The sequence below is a fragment of the Numenius arquata genome, chromosome 1 (assembly GCF_964106895.1).
Source record: "Numenius arquata chromosome 1, bNumArq3.hap1.1, whole genome shotgun sequence".
NCBI lineage: Eukaryota > Metazoa > Chordata > Aves > Charadriiformes > Scolopacidae > Numenius > Numenius arquata.
Genome location: NC_133576.1, coordinates 139,567,371 through 139,590,974, shown reverse-complemented (window position 1 = coordinate 139,590,974; position 23,604 = coordinate 139,567,371). Strand labels below are relative to the sequence as shown.

The 23,604-nt window shown below is 42.4% G+C and overlaps 1 protein-coding gene across 1 annotated transcript in view; it reads left to right on the top strand.

Annotated features, from left to right (window-relative positions):
- Window positions 1-23,604, top strand: part of FCHSD2 (FCH and double SH3 domains 2) — a 210,679-nt gene that overhangs the window by 44,291 nt on the left and 142,784 nt on the right. Inside the window, exon 3 of the mRNA XM_074145762.1 lies at window positions 662-707. Coding sequence (XP_074001863.1) covers window positions 662-707 — 46 coding nt within the window. The remainder of the gene's footprint in view (window positions 1-661; window positions 708-23,604) is intronic.

Below are 23,604 nucleotides of genomic sequence, written 5' to 3'. Positions count from 1 at the left end.
TCTTACGGTGTTGAAATCCTCTTGTTTTAAAATACGTTGAGCTGGTTCATCTTGAGCCCCTCCGTGGGAGTAGAGCGCTGATGTTAACGTGGACTGACGCGCTGTGATTTGCACCGTTTGAGTTAAGTGGGTCTAATGTGATACGGCTTCGTTAATGGATAAATCAGGATATTGCTGGGGGACAGCGTGGGTTTGGAGAGAGGCATTTAATGGTGGGACTGCAACTGTCAATCTGGTACATTCAATCGCTGTTGAGGAAACAGGACTTTTCCATTTTTTCTTAAAAAATATTTAAAAAAATAGTAATTTAGTCTGTCTAGATGCATAAAGCCAAATTCTCTTCCTTGCTACCAAATTCTTCCCTGGGCTTTACCAGTGGAAAGCTGGTGGGCCTTTAATGAAGTAAATGATATTTACACTGGTAGTCCTGGGAACTGAATTTGGCCAATAAAACTTGGAAATTTGACCACCACCGAGGTGAAGTCCGCATGCGGTAGTTGCTAGGCTACTGATACACAGTTGTCAAACAATTTCACTTTTTTCTTGCTCATTTAACTATAAAACCTGTCTGGCAGAAAAGCCTTTTAAGTAAATTATTGAATTTACAGTGTTTTGCTGTATGGATTAATGGATATATAATTTTTATTTTTATCTCTTTCAGAGCGTTCAGTCAGAAAAGAGCTGCAATTGAGAAAGAATATGCGCAGGTAGGTCCTGGAATAATTTTAATGTCTATGGAATTGTTCTTTTAAGGTAATTTATTCATTAGCAAATTTTCCAGTGTGTGTTTTTTTTCATTTATCCTTTCCATAAGTTGCTTAATATGAAAATACCTGTTGAAATTCGGACTCAGGCAGTTTGGCCTGTGCAGGATTTAAGCTCATTCTGTGTTTTCACGGACATTCTGACTTGAGGAAGTTCTTGGGTACCGAAGGCGTTTGAAACATTTTTTTCAGATTGTTATAAAGTCAATTAACTCTTTAAGGTTTTCTCAGAAGTTCGTGCGAAACTTGAGTAAAAAGTAAAATCAGGTCAATTAGAGGGAGAGGAAATGTCTTCTGGCATTCTCAGTCCAAAATAAATTTACATTCACATTCTTCAGTAAGAGCAGCTTCCCATTTATCTGAAATAAAAGCAGCCAGATTTGGCCTCGTGCTTGTGACAGGGAGTGGGATGAATTTTGATTTGTTTTTTGAGAAAAGGAGGGAGGATTGATTTTATTTTGGTTTTTTTTTTTTTTTTTTTCTCCTTTGTTCCAAAATTAGAAAGCATCTAATAAGGGGCAGCTGCCTGCTTAATTTACAGTGAAGGCTCTTGGAGCTTAAGTCCAAGTACAACAGATTAAAAACACAGTAATTTATTTTAAAATAGATTAAAAGGTAGAATAAAATGCAAGTGGGGAGAGCTTGTGGAGCTCAATATAGAATAAATACAAGTGGGGATGTGCCTGATGTTACAGTAGTTGATGTTGGGACATCAAAATGAAAATGTACGCGTTTTCTAGTTCTGGATTTTTTTCAGCATGTGGTCTCAACTCAAAACTTGGCTGAAAACAGTAAATTAAGTGAAATTTGTACTGAATTTAATCCAAATGCTCATAATGGTGCTGTAAGGGTCGGCAGTTCCTGGTGCTCCAATTCTTTCATGGTACATGAACTTGCATTGATTGCATCGGCAGCTGCACTTAATTTGATTAAATACAGCAATTTTTCAATGATAGAGCCAATCGATGCCTGATGAAACTCTGATTAAAGGTATGTTTTCTTTATCGATTTTTGTAATGACATTGTAGAGAATTTAAGATCAATTCTTAATACATTTATCCGTTCTCCGCCGGGAATGTTTTTCATATGCAGAGGCACTTGCAGCGGTCGCTGCGTTTAGGGAAGAGTCTCGATAAGTTGGAAAAATAATTACATTCTCAGATTCTTCAGTCTTAACAACTGAGGCTTTCAGATACTCGCATTTAAAAAAAAAAACAAAAAACCAACCAACCAACTTTCCAGCAATACAGCTGCGTCGTTTGGGATTCATTGAATGGACCCTTAGATGAATGGAGGCTTGTGGCGTCGCTTCCTCGGGTTGCTGAGAAGTGCTCGGTTCAAGAACAATGTTGGGATGTTTCTTCTTGGGCCTGTAAAAGGATTTCTGTTTTTTTTTTGAAGCTGGTAATAAAATTTTCCCATAAAGCCTTTTCGGTGAGAGAATCAAAATCAAAATAAATGGGAAGTTGTATTCATCCACGGTAGGAGATCCCTTTAAAACCGGTTATAAAGGGGAACTGGGAATTCTCAGTATTTAGTTTCTAAAGCAAGATTTCTAAATCTTTTCCCAGATTCTGTCCAAACGCCTTTTGTCACCTTGGGGAAGTTGGAATATTCTAATTTAGGATGTTTTTCGCAAGCTGAAAGAAGTGGAAGGGTGGACAGTGAAAATTAAGTTTCCCAGAACTGAATGCTTTGTTGGTTTAAAAAAACAGTCGGGTGCTGATGCTCTGCACTTGGGTACCAGGCGTCTGTACACGGAGAGCTTTTATTTGGAGCAGGAGAACCTGGTAAAAAGCTGGTGAAACACCGTGGATCGGTGTTTATAATTTATCTCTAATTACGTGGTAAGTGGCTTGAATACGTTGTGACGAATTATAGGATCTGTGTGTAAATTGCCCCGTGTCTTATTTTATCGAGGGGGTTTTTTAACTGAGTTCTTTTCACCGTTTTGTACCTGTTGCCGTCGAAATTTTTTCGAGCTGGTTTTTTTTTTTTTTTTTTTTTGGCTTGTTGTCTGCCTCCAGTGGGTTCTTTACTGGTTTTTCTAGGCTGTGCCGTGGTATAAATGGGAGAGATAGCTGCCGTGTCAGCCCTGGGACTGCAGTTCTGGGGTCCTTTCTAGATCTGTTGGGAATACGCACTCGGCTGTTTCGCTTGGATTTTCGGTGCTGCATTATTTAATACACACTTAAAGGCTTACCTTAATGTTCTGAATTGAGAGTATAGAAAGGCTCTCATCTCCCATTGACAGTATTTCTAGTAATAGCGTTTAAATTGCAATTTATTATTAGCTGTTCTCCTCGATTAATAAGCCAGCTGAAATCAGTGGCTGAGAATATTCTTGTGTTAGGTGGAAGCAGAACTTGGTAAATGTGTGTTTTTGCTGCTACATAGTAAAAAACTGTTTTACTTAACATGTTAAGTAGGTAAAATGGTATTTTTGGGGGTCATAATTACGTCTCCGCTGTACTTTTAAATATTATTTAACACTTTTAACTCAACAGCAGTCGTGCTGGGAACACACAGATGACCTTCCTTGTCGTGTTTTATAGAATCATAGAATGGTTAGAGTTGGAAGGGAGCTTAAAGATCATCCAGTTCATAGAATCATAGAATCATTCAGGTTGGAAAAGACCCTTGGGATCATGGAGTCCAACCATCTTCCCTACTCTACAAAATTTTTCCCTACACCATATCCCCCAACACCACATCTAAGCGACTCTTAAACACATTCAGGGATGGTGACTCAACCCCCTCCCTGGGCAGCCCTGTCCAGTGTCTGATCAAAGGACACCTCCACTAGGGACACCTCCACTAGGGACACCTCCTCTAGAGCAGGTTGCCCAAAGCCCCATCCAGCCTGGCCTTAAACACTTCCAGGGATGGGGCAGCCACAACTTCCCTGGGCAACCTGTTCCAGTGCTTCACCACCCTCACAGGAAAGAATTTCCTCCTAATATCTCATCTAAATCTCCCCTCTTCCAATTTAAAACCATTACCCCTTGTCCTGTCACTACAGCTCCTGACAAAGAGTCCCTCTCCGGCTCTCCTGGAGGCTCCCTTCAGATATTGGAAGGCTGCTATGAGGTGTCCCCGGAACCTTCTCTTCTCCAGGCTGAACAACCCCAGCTCTCTCAGCCTGTCTTCATAGGGGAGGTGCTCCAGCCCTCTGATCATCTTCGTGGCCCTCCACTGGACCCGTTCCAACAGGTCCATGTCCTTCCTGTGTTGAGGACTCCAAAGCTGGACACGGTATTCCAGGTGGGGTCTCACGAGCACAGAGTAGAGGGGTGGAATCACCTCCCGCGACCTGCTGGTTTTGTCACGCTTTTGTTTGCCTCGATATTTAGCTGTCGTCGTTTCAGGGTAAAACGTGACTCCGGGTCATCAACGTGCAGGTAACCTCCGAGAGCTTGAGCTGTGAAACCTGCTACTCGTTTCAGGGCATGCTAATTAGTTGGTAATTGTGGTGCCTCGTTGATAACGTAGAAAAAAAGGTAGGAAAGTCCATTCTGTGAGCGATGCGAGAGCTTTCGGTATGAACTGAGGTGCGAGTAGAAGTGTCTGTTCAGGTTTAAAAAAAGAAAAGGTGCTAATTATTAGGATTTTTGTTCCTGTCTCGTTATTTCTGGAGGTCAAATTAACATCGAGGAGATGGCTGTGCTCGGTACGAACAATTATCTTACCTGGGATCTGCATCACTGGGTGTAGATTGCTCTGTCTGGGAAACTTGATACAGTTAAAACGTTTTAAAATATGGAGAAACGAAAAGGTAGCGTGGTTTATACCCAGACGTTCCTCTTGGCGGCTCGGAGTGAAGTGCAAACGCGTCCTTTGGTGGTGTTTTTATCAGTGACAATAATCGAGAGAGCAGCCTGAAAATAAGATGAAGTGGGTGCCGAAGCAGAAAGCTTATTTTCGAGAAAATCGCAATATTCCAGTAGCATTTTTTGTGTATATATAAGTGTATGGTGTATATTTGACAAGTGGTGTCCCTCAAGGGTCTGTGCTGGGACCGGTACTGTTCAACATTTTTGTCAACGATATAGACAGAGGGATGGAGTCCACCATCAGCAAGATTGCGGACGACACCAAGCTGTGTGGTCTTGTCGATACACCAGAGGGACGGGATGTCATCCAGAGGGATCTGGACAGGCTGGAGAGGTGGGCTCAAGTAAACCTCATGAGGTTCAACAAAAGCAAGTGCAGGATTCTGCACCTGGGCTGGAACAATCCTGGCTATCAATACAGCCTGGGGGATGAGGTATTAGAAAGCAGCCCTGAGGAAAGGGACTTGGGGGTGCTGATGGACAAGAAGCTGGACATGAGCAGGCAATGTGCTCTCGCAGCCCAGAAGGCCAATCCCATCCTGGGCTGCATCAAAAGAAGTGTTGCCAGCAGATCCAGAGAGGTGATTCTGCCACTTTACTCTGCTCTGGTGAGACCTCACCTGGAGTACTGTGTGCAGGTCTGGAGCCCTCAATATAGAAAGGACATGGACCTGATGGAGCGGGTCCAGCGGAGGGCCACCAAAATGATCAGGGGGTTGGAGCACCTCTGCTACGAGGACAGACTGAGGGAGCTGGGGTTGTTCAGCCTGGAGAAGAGGAGGCTCCGGGGACACCTCATAGCAGCCTTCCAATATCTGAAGGGAGCCTCCAGGAAGGCTGGAGACAGTCTGTTTACAAAGGCCGGCAATGACAGAACAAGGGGTAATGGCTTTAAACTGGAAAAAAGCAGATTTAGATTAGACATTAGGAAAAAGTTCTTTACTATGAGGGTGGTGGAGCACTGGAATAGGTTGCCCAGGGAGGTGGTTGATGCCCCTTCCCTGGAGACATTCAAGGTAAGGCTCGACGAGGCCCTGGGCAACCTGGTCTAGTTGGGGGTGTCCCTGCTGACTGAGGGGGGGGTCAGACTAGATGACCTTTGGAGGTCCCTTCCTGCCCAGATGATTCTATGATTCTATTCTTCACACACACAGACTGACTTATTCTTTATATGTAAAACCCATATACAATAAATAAATATAATATATAATGTATTTTACATATCTAAATAATATTTATGGGCTACAGTGCCCAAATAATTGCATAGTTTATTTTTTTTTCCTTACTGTATCAGTTTTCCATTGCTTAAAATCAGAAGATAGAAGCTGTTTCATTTACCACCTTCTGACAAGGATGCTGGGATGCTTTACTTAAGATATAGTGACTTGTTAATTAATTTTTCAATGGATTAAAACTCTAAGGGTGAAAATCAGAGATTTTCCCCCCATGTCTTACTAACTTGTGCTGTGGCTAATGGTTTGGGGTTTTTTTTCTTTGCTATTTTTTACCGCGTAGTCCAACGCTTTGCAAATGTTACCTGATTCATCCTTATCCTGTGAAGCCTGGAAAAGTGATACTGTTTTCCTAACGAGGAATTAGGGAAATAGAGTGAATTTTAGCCAACGTAATACGGGTCTTTTTGATAGAATGGGAAATAGATCCCTGTTTTTTTGAATATTTATTTATTTTTTAGAATTTTTTTTAAACAGAAGCCTTGGGCAATTAATGCAGCTTTTGCTTCAGCGATATAATTCCAATAATTTTTCTTCTTTTGCCTGATAAAATGTTTAGAGGTTAATAGAGGAGGAGCCCTATACAAGTATTTATTTGTGAAGTACCTGTGGTGGCGCATTGGGAAGAGGTACGGTGGCCGGTAGTGTAGATCACAGCCAACTTGAAAATCAGATTCCTCCACTTACAGTAAAAGCAGAATCTTTCAAGAAGGAAAAGGTGCTGGGTAAAGTACGTCTCTTGAAAATATATTGTATTGCTTTATTGCAACGTTGCAGTATTGACTGTAAGGGCAGGAGGATGGCAGACCCCCCGGTGGGAACAGCAGCATCCGTGCAGCTCCAGAGCTCATTTCGGCATCGAACATAGAATCATAGAATCGTCCAGGTTGGAAGAGACCCTTGGGATCATCGAGTCCAACCATCTACCCTACTCTACAAAGTTCTCCCCTATACCATATCCCCCAACACCACATCTAAACGGCTCTTAAACACATCCAGGGATGGTGACTGAACCCCCTCCCTGGGCAGCCTGTTCCAACGCCCGACCACTCTTCCTGTGAAAAATTCTTTCCTAATGTTCAGTCTAAACCTACCCTGTTGGAGCTTGAAGCCATTCCCTCTCGTTCTGTCATTAATTACCTGTGTGAAGAGACCAGCACCGACCTCTCTACAGTGTCCTTTCAAGTAGTTGTAGAGAGTGATGAGGTCTCCCCTCAGCCTCCTCTTCCTCAGACTAAACAGTCCCAGGAGTGGGACATCCCAGACATGAAGTCGCCCACGTTGAATCAGAAATCCCACGTGGCAAAACGCAACCTTAAAGCCAGGTTTGGAATTAAAAATTAAAAAAATAAAACTTCAGGGTGAAACGAAGTCTTCCCTCTGACTCAGCAGCAAGCAAACCCCTGAGGCGTCAGGAAAATAAACCGGAGGTACCTGCCTTGAAAATCCAACAAGCAGCTTAGTTCATAACCTGTCGTCTGCACAGAACGAGGTGGGTTTTTTTTTGCAGCCCAAAGGATAAAGAAGGTTATTGTGGACTTAACCAAGAGCAGGAAGGGATTGTAGACTTTAAGGGTGGGTCCCCTGACTTGGGGACAAACAAGCAGCAGCCGCGGGTTGGCTGCTCAGTAGCCCGTTTTGTTCACCGGTGAACTTAAATGATTTCTTTCTTCCTTTGAGGATGGTATTAGATTTACTGCTGCGGTAAATCTCTCTCTAGAGTATTTCTGTAATATTTCAGTCGTTTGTCTTGTTGTTGTTTTATGGCTGAAATTGATGACTTCTGTAATCAAGCAGTAATTTAAAAAATACCCGTAAAATCAGCTTTTGGGAGGGTGGAGAAGATATATTTTTAAGACTTAGGCATACTTTACCTTTTAGGGAATTAAGAGCTTTGACTTCTGTAGTCCGGATCGTGTGAGGAGGGGTTTCAGTTGGTAATTAGCACACACGGAGAAACTAGTTTGTTGGTTTTTTTTTTTTTCTCAGGCTTATCTTTTGAAGAAACTTGGCTGTCGTTCCGCGGTTTCTCTGCAGAAAAAACTTCCGCTTGTAGTAAATGAGTAAGACTATGTAGAAATTTCCCTACTGGGCAGCGAGGTGAATGATGGCTATATCTGGATGTACTTGATAGCGGTTAATTTGGAAGACAGCAAATTAGCTTTGAAATCCGTCTGCGTATTTATTGGATTTTCAGACTTTCTATAGGAAACATCAAGAAAAAATCAGAGTGAAATCTTTTCCCATAAATGAGCTCGCTGCCTGTCTGCAGGTGTTAGCTTTATCCTTGCTATTTTAAAAGACAGGCAAAAAAATTCTTAAAAAAAAAAAAAACCACAACAGAACCAACTTTAAATTTCTGAATTTTCTCCATATAATCCTTCTCTTGAGATTTTCAGTATCTTTACTGGTCTCTTTAGAAAGCCTGGCTCACGCTGCCTGCGTGAAGTCATCCCGGAGGCTTGAGATGCTCCATCTGCGTTACTCCAAAGTATGTCAGGAGGACTGAGGTAGCTTCATTGTGTTTTATCAGTGGTATTGCACAGCATTTTAATAATATTTCAATGAGGTTTTTAACTGAATATGAAACCCAACGGCACTGGGGAATGTTCTCTTCCCAAGCCAGAGCTGTGGTCTCGCCATCGGAGCCTGGAGGGAGATGTTCTGCAGGGCCTTTATCCAGCTTCACCTCTTTCCCATGCGTGAATACGGCACTTCTTTGATTTAGGAGAGTTCATTTCTTACCTGTACAGGGATAACAGCTACTGAAATAGAATCATAGAATGGTTAGGAAGGGACCTTAAAGATCATCGAGTTCCAACCCCCCTACCGTGGGCAGGGACACCTCCGACTAGAGCAGGTTGCTCCCCTTGTAGGACTTTCTATAGGAAAAGTCAGTCACCCACGTTTGACTTTATTTTTGGATGTTACTCCCTTAAGCCTTGTTGGCACAAGCGACTTGGGGGAGGGGAAAAGCTGTATCCAAGAAACCTCCGGATCCAAACGCAAAAATGCCGGAGCCGTTCAGGCCTATTCCTGCACTAAGCGATATTCCCTCGTGTGTACTTAGGGGCTGTGAGGCTCCTCTGTTCCTCCCGCTTTGGCATCTTCCTCTGGTTGATCCCATCTGTCGTAGAAAACCGTGTTGGGCAGGTTTGCTTGTAAACACGCTGTGCTGCTTTCTGTAGACTCCTTCCTGCGTCGTGAATAAAAATATTAAAACCTGAGCAGGTTTCTGGGAGGAAAAAAGTATGCTCTTCTATTAACCCAAGGAACTAGAGAGGATGAAGAGCCTTCACAAGTAGCTGGTGCTTTCTGGGAGGTGATGTCTCTGGTTGGCATCTGTGTCACCGCCAGCACTTGAAGCACAGGACAACCTGTGACAGTTCTTGTTCTCCACCTCCCAGCTCCAGTGGGTCTGATACTCCTTGAACCATAGAATCATAGAATGTTCTAGGTTGGAAGGGACCTTTCAGACCATGGAGTCCAACTGTCAACCCAACACTGACCAAACCACCGCTAACCCATGTCCCTCACCACCACGTCTGACCAGCTTTTAAATCCCTCCAGGGATGGTGACTCCACCACTGCCCTGGGCAGCCTCTTCCAAGGCTTGACAACCCTTTTGGTGTAGAAATTTTTTCTAATATCCATCCTAAACCTCCCCTGGTGCAACTTGAGGCCATTTCCTCTTGTCCTGAAGCACTTTACTATGTGTGTGCTTGATGCAAGCCTGAGGAAAATGTTTTGTTTGAACTTTCCTAATTTTCCAAGCGACTCAAATTCTTTTTGCTCACTGTTTTGTCCTCTTGGTTACTTACTCCATTGCTGATTTTTCTTGTCCTTAGTTGATGAAAGCCCAGAATACTAAGAGGGCCTTGAGCTTTGAAAACTCAACTGAATCCCAGAATCACAAAATGACATGGGGTTGGAAGGGACCTCTGGAGATCATCTAGTCCAACCCCCTGCCAGAGCAGGTCCACCCAGAGCAGGTTGCACAGGAACGTGTCCAGGCGGGGTTTGAATGTCTCCAGAGACGGAGACTCCACCACCTCTCTGGGCAGCCTCTTCCAGGGCTCTGCCACCCTCCCAGGAAAGAAGTTCCTCCTCATGTTGAGATGTAATGTTATTTAGAGACAAAATAAGTTTTCTTTATTCTATATCATCATTTAGTTTATGATATTTCTTCTGGATAATCCGTGGTGATCTCTAAAAGAGCTTTGGATTCGTTCAGTTAAGGTACAAACTAAGAGGAAAACCTGTTTTTCAACCTGGATTATGAGAAATATGTATTTATTTGTGAGTAATCACTCTAAATAAGTGTCTTTATTCCTTGCCACTTTCCTGAAAAATCTCCTGTTTGGTGTGGAATGTGTGTACACACGTGATTTCGGATACACCTGGAGCCTGGACCCTTTTGTTGCTTTGTCTTAAATCTCGGCTGGACAGAGGTTCTGGTTTTGGGGAGAGGATCCGTACTCGCTTCCCGGCCACTGCCCGATGGGGACATCATACATATTGATGACCGTGGTCCGTTAAGCCACGACGCTGGATAATACAGCAACAGAACTTACTGCTTCCAGAAAGAAAACACCTGCTTGATACTACCTTTGTATTATATTTTCCTATAGTTGGACACCATTCAAGCCACTGGGATATCAATAAGAGGTTGAAGAAAATGAAGTGGAAGGACTTAGTAGCTATTCATGCCATTCTTTCCGACAAAGCATGGAGAATCAGTGGCCGTGAACGCTACAAAGACGTGATCTGCTCCATTTCATAAATGGTTAAGAAGACTATTGTGGATTTTAGAATAACTTGTAGAGACAAGTTTGACAAATCAGGTGTTATAATGGGATTATTGATACTATTCTGCACTTGTCACAGTTCAACCTCTTACTGCACGTTTCCCTTTTTACCGCAAAACAAGAAGCTCTTTAGAATTCTCTATATTAAATGTCCGTTTAACATTTAATATAATATACTTTGCGTGGAACAAAGACTATGGGTCCATGTGTGACATTCCAAACAATATTATCGGTGACCTTTTCTTTTTATGTAGATTTTGCATTCAATCGTTGTTGTACTTTTTCTTCTCCGAGAAACACATGTCAGCGCTTAAAAGCGGGGGGGAAAAAAAGTCAGGTATCTGATTTAGGTCTTGTCTCGCTGCCTGTTCTCTTCTGCTAGAGAAAGAGTAAAATGCTTTACACTGAAATAGTTGTCCATTTAAAAAGAATTTTAAAAGGCAGCCTTTTAAAAATGCTAAGCTATCTGCTACAGCTTTTAGGGAATTCTTTAGGTTAAAATAATATTTCTCTAAGAACAGAGGTGGACTGTCAGCTTCTATTTTCAGTGAAAACATCTAGTTCCTTATAAAGGCGTTGCTCAGCTTAGAATTACGCTATTTCTACAAAGAAAGCCCTTCATAAAGAAACTACATTTTTTTGCTGAACTGATGCAAGAAGAATTTCTCTTCGCCTGCTTTTAGCTGTTATTTTTCTTTCCAATTACCGCGCTCGCAAGCATCCACTGCCTGGAATTTTGATACGTGTAAGTGGCTCTATTTTCAGATGAAAAACTTTATTCTTAAAAACCTGTTGGTTTTTACTTGGTCTTTCAGTTTTCCTGAACCAGACAGTGTATTTTTCAGTCTGCGGAGCTATCTGTGAGCTGTTTCTGCGGCACCGCCGGTTTCTCTCCTGGAGGTTGTGTGTATTTGGGTGGGTTTTTTTCCTAACTGCATCAACGTTTCGGCTTTTTTTTCTGACCCATTCAATCCAAACCGTCATCCTTCCCAATATCTGCTTTTCTCTTTCCCGTGATTTAAGAGGGCAGGCTGGTCACAACTCAGGGCTTTTAAAAATAAACCGAGTGGAAACTTTGGGCCTCCAAAGTAGTAGCAGCACCAGCACTGAGTCACCAGCACATACCAGTAATACCTTGCCTGGTCTTTTCCACCTCTATTTGTGTTCCTTTTTTACGTTATCTTGCCCTGGATTTACAAGACAAAAGCTCTTCTTTATTTCCTGGCTTTCCATACCAGTATCCCTCATCCACATCACATATTCGTCTCAGAGATATTTAAGTCTGGCTTTATGTCTCCTCCATAATACAAAGATTTTGTACCTGTTTCTTTTGAACCTTAGGAACGACTTGGGAGAAGAGAGTGGGATACACTTAGTAATATTTTAAAATGTGAAAAATTACCATTAAGGCAAGGCATACAGTTTACACAGAATCACAAAATGCTGGGGGTTGGAAGGGACCTCTGGAGATCATCCAGTCCAACCCCCCACCAGAGCAGGTCCACCCAGAGCAGGTTGCACAGGAACGTGTCCAGGCGGGTTTTGAACGTCTCCAGAGAAGGAGACTCCACCACCTCTCTGGGCAGCCTCTTCCAGGGCTCTGCCACCCTCAAAGTGAAGAAGTTCCTCCTCATGTTTAGGTGGAACTTCTTATATTCACCTTCATCCCTTCCTCGTCTTTTCTAGCACGGTGTAGACAAGTCTAAAGCCGTTTGTCTTTCAGCTTTCTTTTGTCTTCTATTTGCATTTATGTGCTTTCTCAGCCCTGCATTTATTCTGGAGCCATCAATTTAAAAAAAAATAAATATCTTTTCTATTCCAGCGTAACACTGTTTCTTTACCTAATGAGCACGTTCTCTGTTACAATCAAAAGGCTGTAATTTAGGGAAAACCAGCAGTCGCTGAATTGCCTGAGAATGATACTCTGGAGAGTGTAATTAAAATGAAAATGTTTGTGTACAAAAAATAATCCACGCAGAAATAAAGGTATGTAGAGCTTCATTCTTTGTTTTATCCTGATGTTCAGCTAGTTAATTCAGCTGATTAATTCTTCTGAAATTCAACTAGTTCAGCGGGTTTATAAATGTTAGGTAGACAAAGGTAATTTATAAGAGTTGTTATTCCTTTCTTCTGTGGACTTAAAGAAATATTTGATTGCACCTTCTGCACAGTAACTAGTGATTTTGGACTCTGTCTGTGTGACTCCGTATTTTAAGTAGTGATATTTCTGAGAAATGACTCGTTTTGTATTTCTCAGCTCGTTACCATCGTTTTCCTGAGGATAAAGTCTCCGAACATATTTTTCCAGGAGCAGCCTCTCATCTTTCCCATCCTAGAGCAGACCCTGACCCCAGTGATGCAGTTTTTACGCTTGACACTTAGCAGTTTATTAGATGGATGGAAGGTAAACTTGGGCAGACCTTCTTGGCTTCTAAAGCTGTTTGTCTTAGACCGAGGATTACTTTTAAAGGGTACAGTAGACGTGTTCTTAACTATTTTTAAAAACTATACCCCCTTCTTCCCCTTTGCGGCCTTGGAAGTTGTGCTTTCAGACCTCCACAAACCAGAATGTGTTGACAGCTAAAAAAAAAGAAACCCACAGAGAGAGAATGTTTAAGTCAAATCTACCATAAATGATTATTCAGTCTAAGACCCTACGTACACAGTAGTTGGCTTGTTCAGCTTCCTACAGATAAAAGGCCTTTTATCAGCCGGTCCTGCCTGTTTGGCCCAGAAAGAGGGAGGGAGAAGGGAAACGTAAGGTTCCTCAGGAGAGGAGTCCAAATGGCAGCTGCAAAGTCATAAAAGATGTGCTGCTAATCTGACAAATATGTGCTAACAGCGAAGAAATCCCTCTATATGAACTAGGCAAGCGAGTGCATGCTGCTCTTTGAATGGCTTTGGGAAATACATAACATAAATATACTTATACATATACAAGTCAATGGCTAGGATGTGTCTCGCGAGTGTTATGGAGATGAGGCTTATTCTTCATGTCCATTCTGGAGCTCCAGCTGTGGAGCCCTCTCATTGCCTTGCCTGCTTTAGCATAAAACCACAGTATATTGAATATATATATAGATGAGAAACATTTACATCTTATTCTTTACCAGTAACACGTAAATTTTTCTTTAAAAATAAAGTGCTTTGCCCATATTTAAAGGAACTGCTGCAAAACATGAACAAAAAGTAGGTTTTGCAGCAGCTTTTAGATCCTAGGGGATTATTTCTGATGGTTTATTAAAAAGTTGCTGTTGCCTGAAACATTAAATATTATATATTTTCGGGTCTTCGTGGCCAGCGGTGAAACTCGCCTCAACTGGGTCATTCCTTCATACGTTGTTTTAGATGTAAATAACTATCTTAAAAGCTTCGTACTCGAGTTTGTTGTCAGTGCAGTGCCAAAGATCTTGAAGATGCCAGTTTAGAGCTGTTGGGTTGTTTTTTTTTTTTTAGATATAACTATAATAGTGTTTTGTTTGGTTTTTTTTTAAATAAAAACCCAACACTGATGAGGGAACATGTTGTCCAGCCGGATTCTGGAAAAAATATGTGGCCTGGTGTACAGTCCGTATAGATGATGTTCTCCTCTTGTTTACTGGATTGGCACCATCACTGAAATAATAATAAAAAAATCCTATTAGAATCATAGAATCATAGAATGGTCAGAGTTGGAAGGGACCTTAAAGATCATGGAGTTCCAACCCCCCTGCCATGGGCAGGGACACCTCCACTAGAGCAGGTTGCTCCAAGCCCCATCCAGCCTGGCCTTAAACACTTCCAGGGATGGGGCAGCCACAATTTCCCTGGGCAACCTGTTCCAGTGCTTCACCACCCTCGCAGGAAAGAATTTCCTCCTAATATCTCATCTAAATCTCCCCTCTTCCAATTTAAAACCATTACCCCTTGTCCTGTCACTACAGGACTTTATTAATAATACATTATTACATATATAATAATAATAATATATATTATTATACATATATATGTTATACATATATATGTACATGTTGTCCATAACATATGTATGTTATATATATGTTATACTTAATATATATATTATACATATATAATAATAATATTACATACACATAATACATTAATAATAATAATACTAATAATAACAACCCCTCCCTAAGGCATTGTCTAGAGCATTCAGTGAAATTTCAGTGTAAGACCAACAGTTTTTTGCTACTGAAGTGAAAGGTTTTAAAGGTTTTAACCAGTTTATGGAATTTCGGGCAGACAAATTCGACAAAACTTTTACTGTGAAAAAATATCTGGATCAACGTAAGCGTGTGCTTGGAGTACAATATTGAATTGAAGCCAAAATGTGGAGTTGTGTTATGCCATGCATTCTAATTACATGAAATTCATGTAAGCAAGTGAATCACATAATTACAGCTGTGAAATGGTGAAAACATACTGTAGGTCAGTCTCACAGAATCATGGAATGTTACGGGGTTGGAAGGGACCTCTGGAGATCATCTAGTCCAACCCCCTCCCAAAGCAGGTCCATCCAGAGCAGGTTGCACAGGAACGTGTCCAGGTGGGGTTTGAATGTCTCCAGAGAAGGAGACTCCACCACCTCTCTGGGCAGCCTCTTCCAGGGCTCTGCCACCCTCACAGGGAAGAAGTTCCTCCTCAGGTTTAGATGGAACTTCTTATATTCAAGTTTGTGCCCATTTCCTCTTGTCCTGTCCCTGGGCACCACTGGAAAAAGACTGGCCCCATCCTCCTGACACCCACCCTTTAAGTATTTATAGGTGTTGATCAGATCCCCCCTCAGTCTTCTCTTCTCCAGACTAAAAAGCCTCAAGTCCCTCAGCCTTTCCTCGTAAGGGAGATGCTCCAGGCCCCTCAGCATCTTTGTAGCCCTCTGCTGTACCCTCTCCAGCAGTTCCCTGTCCTTCTTGAACTGGGGAGCCCAGAACTGGACCCAGTGCTCCAACGGGACAGTATTTTCTGCTTGACAGATATTCTTACAGCTATTCATTTCACTAGCAATATCCTTGATACATCGTCTTTTGCCGGTTAAAGGGTAGTTTGTCATATTTTCAACAAGAATAAAAGCATATTTCATACTGGTTGCAAACAGAAACTAATTGAGTAGGAGGAAGCCTGCAGATTTCTGAAAAAAAAAAAAAAAAAAAAAGAAAAATATTCTCAGCGCTGGTTTTCTTAGCGCTGATTGTGTAAAAATGTGGCTCAAAGCTTTTTTTACCTTCACAAACCGTGAAGAGGTAATTTAAAAAAAAAAAAAATAAAATAGGAAGGGCTGGTTACATTTTTTTTGAGATGTGAAATTTGTGAGCTCCTGGGTTTCCTGGATTTCTTTCTGGTCAGGATGCCAAGTACATCTGTGTTTGCTTTTTGATTGTCTGTCCAAATAGGCCAGCGAGAAATTTGTATTTTTCCCATCAAATTATTTTCTTTCTTTTTTTTTTTTTCTTCTGTTTATAGTAGTGTCTTGAAAGACATTTTCTGTCTGGTCTTGGTTTTCTGTTTTGATTTTTCCTGATAATTTCTGTTCACTTAAGGTAGAGCAAAGCATCTGTGTGAATGCCCTCCAGTAAATGTGGTTGGGGATGGGATGGGGATGTAGGATTAATTCTTCTGTCCATTCATAAAAATGTCTCCTGGATAAGAAGAAACAGATACTTCTTTTTAAAAAGAGCTTTCAAATATACAGCTGTGATCAGGTGTAATGATGATACATTTTATTACTTAACTTTTATGATGAAAATTGAGGGGGAAAAGTGAAATTTGGGGTTGATGTGCTCATTATTAGGCCTGTGGTTTTGAAAACACGCTGTAAATAAGCACGTGCTGCTGTTAGATGGATAGAAAAACGTAAAGAAGAAAGCGGAATAAATTCATCCAGGTTGTGGAGGCTGTGACAGAACATGGATGAAACCAGAACTGTTTATAGTCCTGTAAAACAAAGCTAGATTTTCCATATAGAAGTTCATATATCATAGAATCATAGACTGGTTAGAATTGGAAGGGACGTTAAAGACCAACCAGTCCCAGCCCCCTGCCCTGGGCAGGGACACCTCCCACCAGACCAGGTTGCTCAAAGCCCCGTCCAACCTGGCCTTCAACCCCTCCAGGGATGGGGCAGCCACAGCTTCTCTGGGCAACCTGGGCCAGGGTCTCACCACCCTCACAGGAAAGAAGTTCTTCCCCACATCTCATCTCAATCTCCCCTCTTTCAGTGTCAAACCCTTCCCCCTCCTCCTATGGCTCCCCTCCCTCATCAAGAGTCCCTCACTGTCTCTTCTGTAGACCCCCTTGAGGGACTGGAAGGGGCTCGAAGGTCTCCCCAGAGCCTTGTCTTCTCCAGGCAATCTATCAAAGTATTTATTTCTGATCATTCTTTTATAGAAAGCATATTAGATCTTGTCTTCTCCATTTAGAAGCAAACGCAAACACCCCGTCATAATAACCTTGACAGCAACAAAAACTTGAATCTAGGTGCAGGCAGCTTCTGGAAAGTCTCATGCAGAAGGCTTTTGGATGAGGACAGCACCATGAGTTCTTAGAAATATCTTTAAGAAATACCAAGGCATTGCAAAACCTACATCCTGTCACTTTTTTTCATAGAGATGTGGCTCTTAGTCGGGGCTCTTTCAGGGAATTCAATGCTGTGTGAGATCTGCCCTCTTCCCTTTTTCAGTCTGCAAAACCAAAATGGTGTTTCTTGATAGGAACCAGAAGGTCCTATCCAAGACATTAGTGCGATGGCTCAACCAGCTTTCCTTGGGAAGAGGGATTTAGGGATCACTTCACAGCCTCACCTAGTACCAGTTGCACCAAACAGACAGAATCCTGCGTTGCAAAAACTGGTTTTCACTAATATTGATGGCTTACTCGCAGAATCACAGAATGATATGGGGTTGGAAGGGACCTCTGGAGGTCATCTAGTCCAACCCCCCTGCCAAAGCAGGTCCTCCTAGAGCGGCTTGCACAGGAACTTGTCCAGGTGGGTTTGGAATGTCTCCAGAGAAGGAGACTCCACCACGTCTCTGGGCAGTCTGTTCCAGTGCTCTGTCACCCTCAAAGTGAAGAAGATCCTCCTCATGTTTAGATGGAACTTCTCACTCCTAGAGAGGTAGACTTTTTGAAAAAGAACCAAAAATAGTCAGCTTATTGATTATCTGCAGTAAAAATACAATCTCCTTTTCCTCTGAATAGTAAAGAAACAAGGGTTCGTAACTTCAAAGTTGATTTAATTTCCTTTGTAGCAATAATTACACAGAAAATAAAGGCAACAATGGTGGTTTTGGGGAATTTTTTGCTTGTTTTCTTAAGAGTAGAGCTTTTTTCAATGGTGGAAGCCTTGGGCTACCTCCTCTCCCATCCCCTTCTTTCGCTCTAAGTTGGCCATCATCAAGAGTTGTTTTGAAGAAAAGTACATTTCTGATATTTTATAGGTTACTTTTAGGACTGGGATTGGACCAGATGATCTCCAAAGGTCCCTTCCAACCTCAACCATTCTGTCTTCTGTGATTTTATTTCTAAAGAGTTAAAATATTAGGAATTTGGTAGTCAAAAGAAATGAGTTGTGTAGTATTCTTTCAATTGCTCTTTTGAGTAGCTCGAGATATTTTAAGGTTTGCATAAAGGTTCTGCCTCACACGGTTTGTTCAGATGTGTCTCACTGGCTGATTGGGTACATACGGAGCTTCAAGAGATGAGGACATACATTTTTCATGTTTTGAAACTTCCTTTCTAGAATTAGGAAGCTGACAGGCTGTGATTGCACAAAAGGTCTAGAGAAGTTTGGTGACACCCTGGCCCAGGTTGCCCAGAGAAGCTGTGGCTGCCCCATCCCTGGAGGGGTTCAAGGCCAGGTTGGACGGGGCTCTGAGCAACCTGATCTAGTTGAAGATGTCCCTGCCCATGGCAGGGGGGTTGGACTTGATGGCCTTTAAAAGTCCCTTCAAACCCAAACCATTCTATGATTCTATGTTTCTAAGCTGGCAAGGACTGTTTGCTTTGTTGCTCTGTTATAGAGTAAATTTAAATACATCTATTGAAGGCTCTGAAGGTTTGGGGAGTTTTGCTGCCCTTTTATCTTTCCTGGAAATTCTTGAAAATAATACCAAATAGAAATATTAAATGGAATAAATTATTTATATTTATATCTTTATAATTAAATGGAACGGATGGGGCTTTGAGCAACCTAGTCTAATGGGAGGTGTCCCTCCCCATGGCAGGGGGGTTGGAACTAGGTGATCTTTAAGGTCCCTTCCAACCCAAACCATTCTATGATTCTATGAATTGGATAAATCATACTTGCTTGCTTACTGTACAACAATGAAATGTATTTTCCTGTAGCTTGCAGAGTTTTAGAAGTTTGGTCCCCTTTTTTTATTTTTTTATTAATAAATGGATTTATTTGGTCCTGTGCTATCTCTAGATAAGCATTTTTGCTCTGCACCAGCAGTGCAAGATTTGGTATAACAACAAAGGTATTCTTCCAGGTATAAAAACCAGGGGGAGAGAAGGGAGGGCAGAAGTCTTTAAAATACGTTTTGAACGCAAAACTTAGAGCTGTTGGTAAATCTGAGGTTGTCATTAATCCTGCAGAATTAATTAATTTGCCATTAACACCTATACTTTTGAGACGGTCTTTATTTGTTGCATCATCCGGCGCTCGTGCAGTGCCATCTTCAGGGAAGCCTTCAATCGGAGAGGAGCATCGCGCCCTTGCAGTAGGCTCCAGAGAGAAATAAAAAGGTTTGATTGCAAGAAGAAATCGTGGTGCTTAACGAGCTCTTCTGATACGTGGAGATAGCTTTGTAAAACCTGGAGTAAAGAGAAGTGTTTCGGTTCCTTCTCTTTCAGCCTTTTGTTTCTTTTGAGCTGTTTTTTATCTGTAACTGATGGCAGTGGAAAAAGTGACGTAGCGAAACCCTTTTTGATTGCCCGTTTGAACATCTTGAAGGAAGGGACGATAATGGTATCAGACATCGTGACAGATGAGCATATTTTTTTCTAAATTTCAGCAAAAATGCAAATTATATCTTCTCATTTTCTCTCTAATACTCCAAATGGTGAAAAACGTTTGGATCAGTTGCTCTTATCCTTCTGTGTTTGATGTCCTTGTTTAGGCTGTCTCCATTAATCTCTCTGCTCTGGGTCATGGTTGAAAAGACATCTCTTCTACACTTGTACTGATGGATTTGGCTACCTGCATTTTCAGAGATTCTCCCCGTGCGATCTGCATTGCCCCTTCAATCTTCACAGCTCTTGATTTTTTAGGGTTGTCACTGATGATGGCTGGAACGGAGCTATGTGAAAACCAGCACGTAACTCTGTGGGGTGACATGAGTCATTGGGTCTGCTGGGGCTGATGTTTGAGGACCGCTTCAGGATGCGTAGCATGGCAAGATGTTCCCAACTCACCATTTCCATGGGTGTCCTTTGCATATGAGCCAGATCTTACGTTCCCAGTATGAGATACAACCTACATGTCGTGGCTGTTGGACAGACGGTGTGTCAAGGAGGCCACACCAAACGGAGACAGGGAACCCTGCAGGTGTTCACACTGTGGTGAAGATGTTTCAGCATCCAGGAAAGCTGATGAAATCAAAATACCAGAAGCAAAACGTGTTGATCATCTAATCAGTAGAAGCATTGCCTAAGTACGAGGCAGTATTTCTGCCTCCTGGCAAGTTGTTTTTCTTGGTGAAGAGGTGAGATTTAGATGAGATCTGGAGAAGAAATTCTTTGCTGTGAGGGTGGTGAGAGCCTGGCCCAGGTTGCCCAGAGAAGCTGTGGCTGCCCCATCCGTGGAGATGTTCGAGGCCAGGTTGGATGGGGCTTTGAGCAACCTGGTCTGGTGGGAGGTGTCCCTGCCCATGGCAGGGGGTTGGAACTGGATGATCTTTAATGCTTCCAACCCAAAGCATTCTATGATACTGACCCTGCATGGAGATGTTCCACCTAGCATACTAGGTTTTTTCCCTGTTTGCATCTCTTTACATTTGTTTATATTGAATTTAATTTCCATTTTGCTACCCTGTGACTCCATCTCATTAAAATCCTTTTCCAGTTCTTGATAATCAAGCCTTTAACTTTACCGCTCGGAATAACAGTTGTCAGCAGATGTTGTCACCTTCTTGCTCCTCACCTTCTGCAGACCATTTATAACCGTACGTACCAGCCGAGTCCCAGCACAAAGTCCTGTCCACCAGTGGAGCTTACGCCATCCCTTTGCTTTGGATCTTGTAACCCGTTATCTGTTTCACAGCGACCTTCAGGCTTTTGCTGTGTCTGCTTAATTCCTTTAAAAGGTGAGAAACCAGAGAAGGGTTGTTGCTGTGCGTTGGTCAGTTGGGCTCTTGAATCTAAAAAAACACCCCTAAAAAAACTTAGTTGCTTTGCAAGTTCATATGGCTTATCTAAGATGGATATCCACCCCCTTCCCCCCCCTCCCCGTCCCCCCCAGTGTCTGAGGCATTAAGAAGAAATTAAGACAAAGAGCTTGTAAGGTAGAAATGTTGAAAAAGAAAACTTCTGAAATAGTTTTCAGTTCCTGATATTTGTGCTCTTTTTGGTAACCCACAGAACTCAAGTGAGGCTTAACTTCCAAATTAAGGTATTAAATGTAGCTAAATTTGAGTCACAAGCTGTAGTTAAAAATAACATACATATTCTCCAGTTTACAAAACTTTTCACTAAACGGTGGTGACATTTTTTTCACTAAAATCATTTAGACTAAGCAAGCTGTAAAATTCCACCAACTCCAAGTCTCACGGGGTTCTGTGTAACAGGAATAAACAGAGATTTACTCTTTCAACCAATTTCTAATGTCGTGAGCGATAGAGTTTCTCCCTGATTATTTTCACAGTTTATCCGGGTTCAGGCCCATGAAATACTGGATGATTCAGGGCAGGATTTAGGACGTGCTGAGGAAGCATCGCTGGAATTTAGCCTTGGTGTGAGCACGAGAGTAGCCCGGCCGGGTGATGGTATCAGTGTGTGTCATCAGCACTGCGGGATGTTAATTCCATTACAGAATCATAGAATGATGTGGGGTTGGAAGGGACCCCTGGAGATCATCCAGTCCAACCCCTGCCAGAGCAGGGTCACCCAGAGCAGGTTGCACAGGAACGTGTCCAGGTGGGGTTTGAATGTCTCCAGAGAAGGAGACTCCCCCACCTCTCTGGGTATCAATTCTCTGATTCTGGGCTCCACAGTTCAAGAAGGACAGGGAACTGCTGGAGAGGGTACAGCAGAGGCTATGAGGATGCTGAGGGGCCTGGAGCATCTCTCTGATGAGGAAAGGCTGAGGAACTTGGGTCTTTTTAGTCTGGAGAAGAGAAGACTGAGGGGGGAACTGATCAACACCTATAAATACTTAAAGGGTGGGTGTCAGGAGGATGGGGCCAGGCTTTTTCCAGTGGTGCCCAGGGACAGGAGAAGAGGAAATGGGCACAAACTTGAACATAGGAAGTTCCATCTAAACCTGAGGAGGAACTTCTTTCCTGTGAGGGTGGCAGATCCCTGGAAGAGGCTGCCCAGAGAGGTGGTGGAGTCTCCTTCTCTGGAGACATTCAAACCCCGCCTGGACACGTTCCTGTGCAACCTGCTCTGGGTGGACCTGCTCTGGCAGGGGGTTGGTCTGGATGATCTCCAGAGGTCCCTTCCAACCCCATATCATTCTGTGGCTCTGTGAAATGGTAAACTAAAATAAATACCATTTGTACAGCATTAATGTACATAATTCCATTGAATTGGGGCTTTTTCTATCTCTACTTTTTCTATGTTTTACCTCTCTGAGGATTTTTTTGGGCAACCTGCACCGTCAGCTGTGTCTACGCTCAAAATTATACCGTCACCGGTTCTGTAAACACAATACAAACCCAGGGTTTTTTTATTAAATTCCTTTCAGTGGATAAATGGTCAACGGAGCCGGTAACCAAGCTACTGAAGAATCGAAAGCGGGAGTAGATTTTAATTAAATATCATTTGGCTCCGTGCCCAGAAATTTCCCCGTTGTGGGAGCGGGGAATGAAAACCAAAAGGAAGAACTGTCGCCGCTGCCTTTCAGAGTGTCTGGAAAGATGTATTTGCTCCTATACGTGCAGATACACTTCCAAATATTCATAGTAATGAAAATCCCAATGCACGGAGCAGCTGCCGTGTCAAGATGACCTTGTCTATGTGTTTTTTCATAAGCTCGGTACCGCTTGTGATCCAATTTCACAGAAGCAATAGGATGGGATGCAAAAATAAATGAGGAAAAATCAGGCGCGGTTTTAGGATATTCTTTAAAGATGAGAAGCAATTTAACCCCACTAATTATCCCTCATTTACATCGGTATCACAGGATGCCAGAACATTTATAAGACAGGTTGACATAATGCTTAGTGACATGATTTAGTGATGGGTTTTTATCAGAGTTAGGTTGATAGTTGGACTAGATGATCTTAAAGGTCCCTTCCAACCTAAACAATTCAATGATTCTATGATTTTTTAATCATTCCTGCTTGCACGTGGACTTATTAATTGTTTCATACGCTGCTGCTAAGGTTGGTTTATAGATGGATGGATGGATGTATTTAGGTGGTGGCTGTTGGTTTAGTCTTTGTTTTTATGATCCTTGGTTTTTCTGAAAGCTTTTCCATCGCTGATTCAGGTTTTGGTAATTTCTGTGGCTTTTTCCCCACTCATCGGATATCAAATGGTTCCAGTGAATCCTCTTTTGCTTTATTCAAGCATACGGTGTGATTTCAGTCCTGTCTCATGTAGCTCTTCCCTGAGTTTAACCCTCACTATAGGTGAACCTTACTTGAGGTTCAACAAGGTCAAGTGCCGGGTCTTGCACTTGTGTCACACCAACCCTATGCAGCACTACAGGCTGGGGGCAGAGTGGCTGGAGCTGCCTGGCAGAAAAGGACCTGGGGGTGTTGGTCAACTGTCGGCTGAACATGAGCCAGCAGTGTGCCCAGGT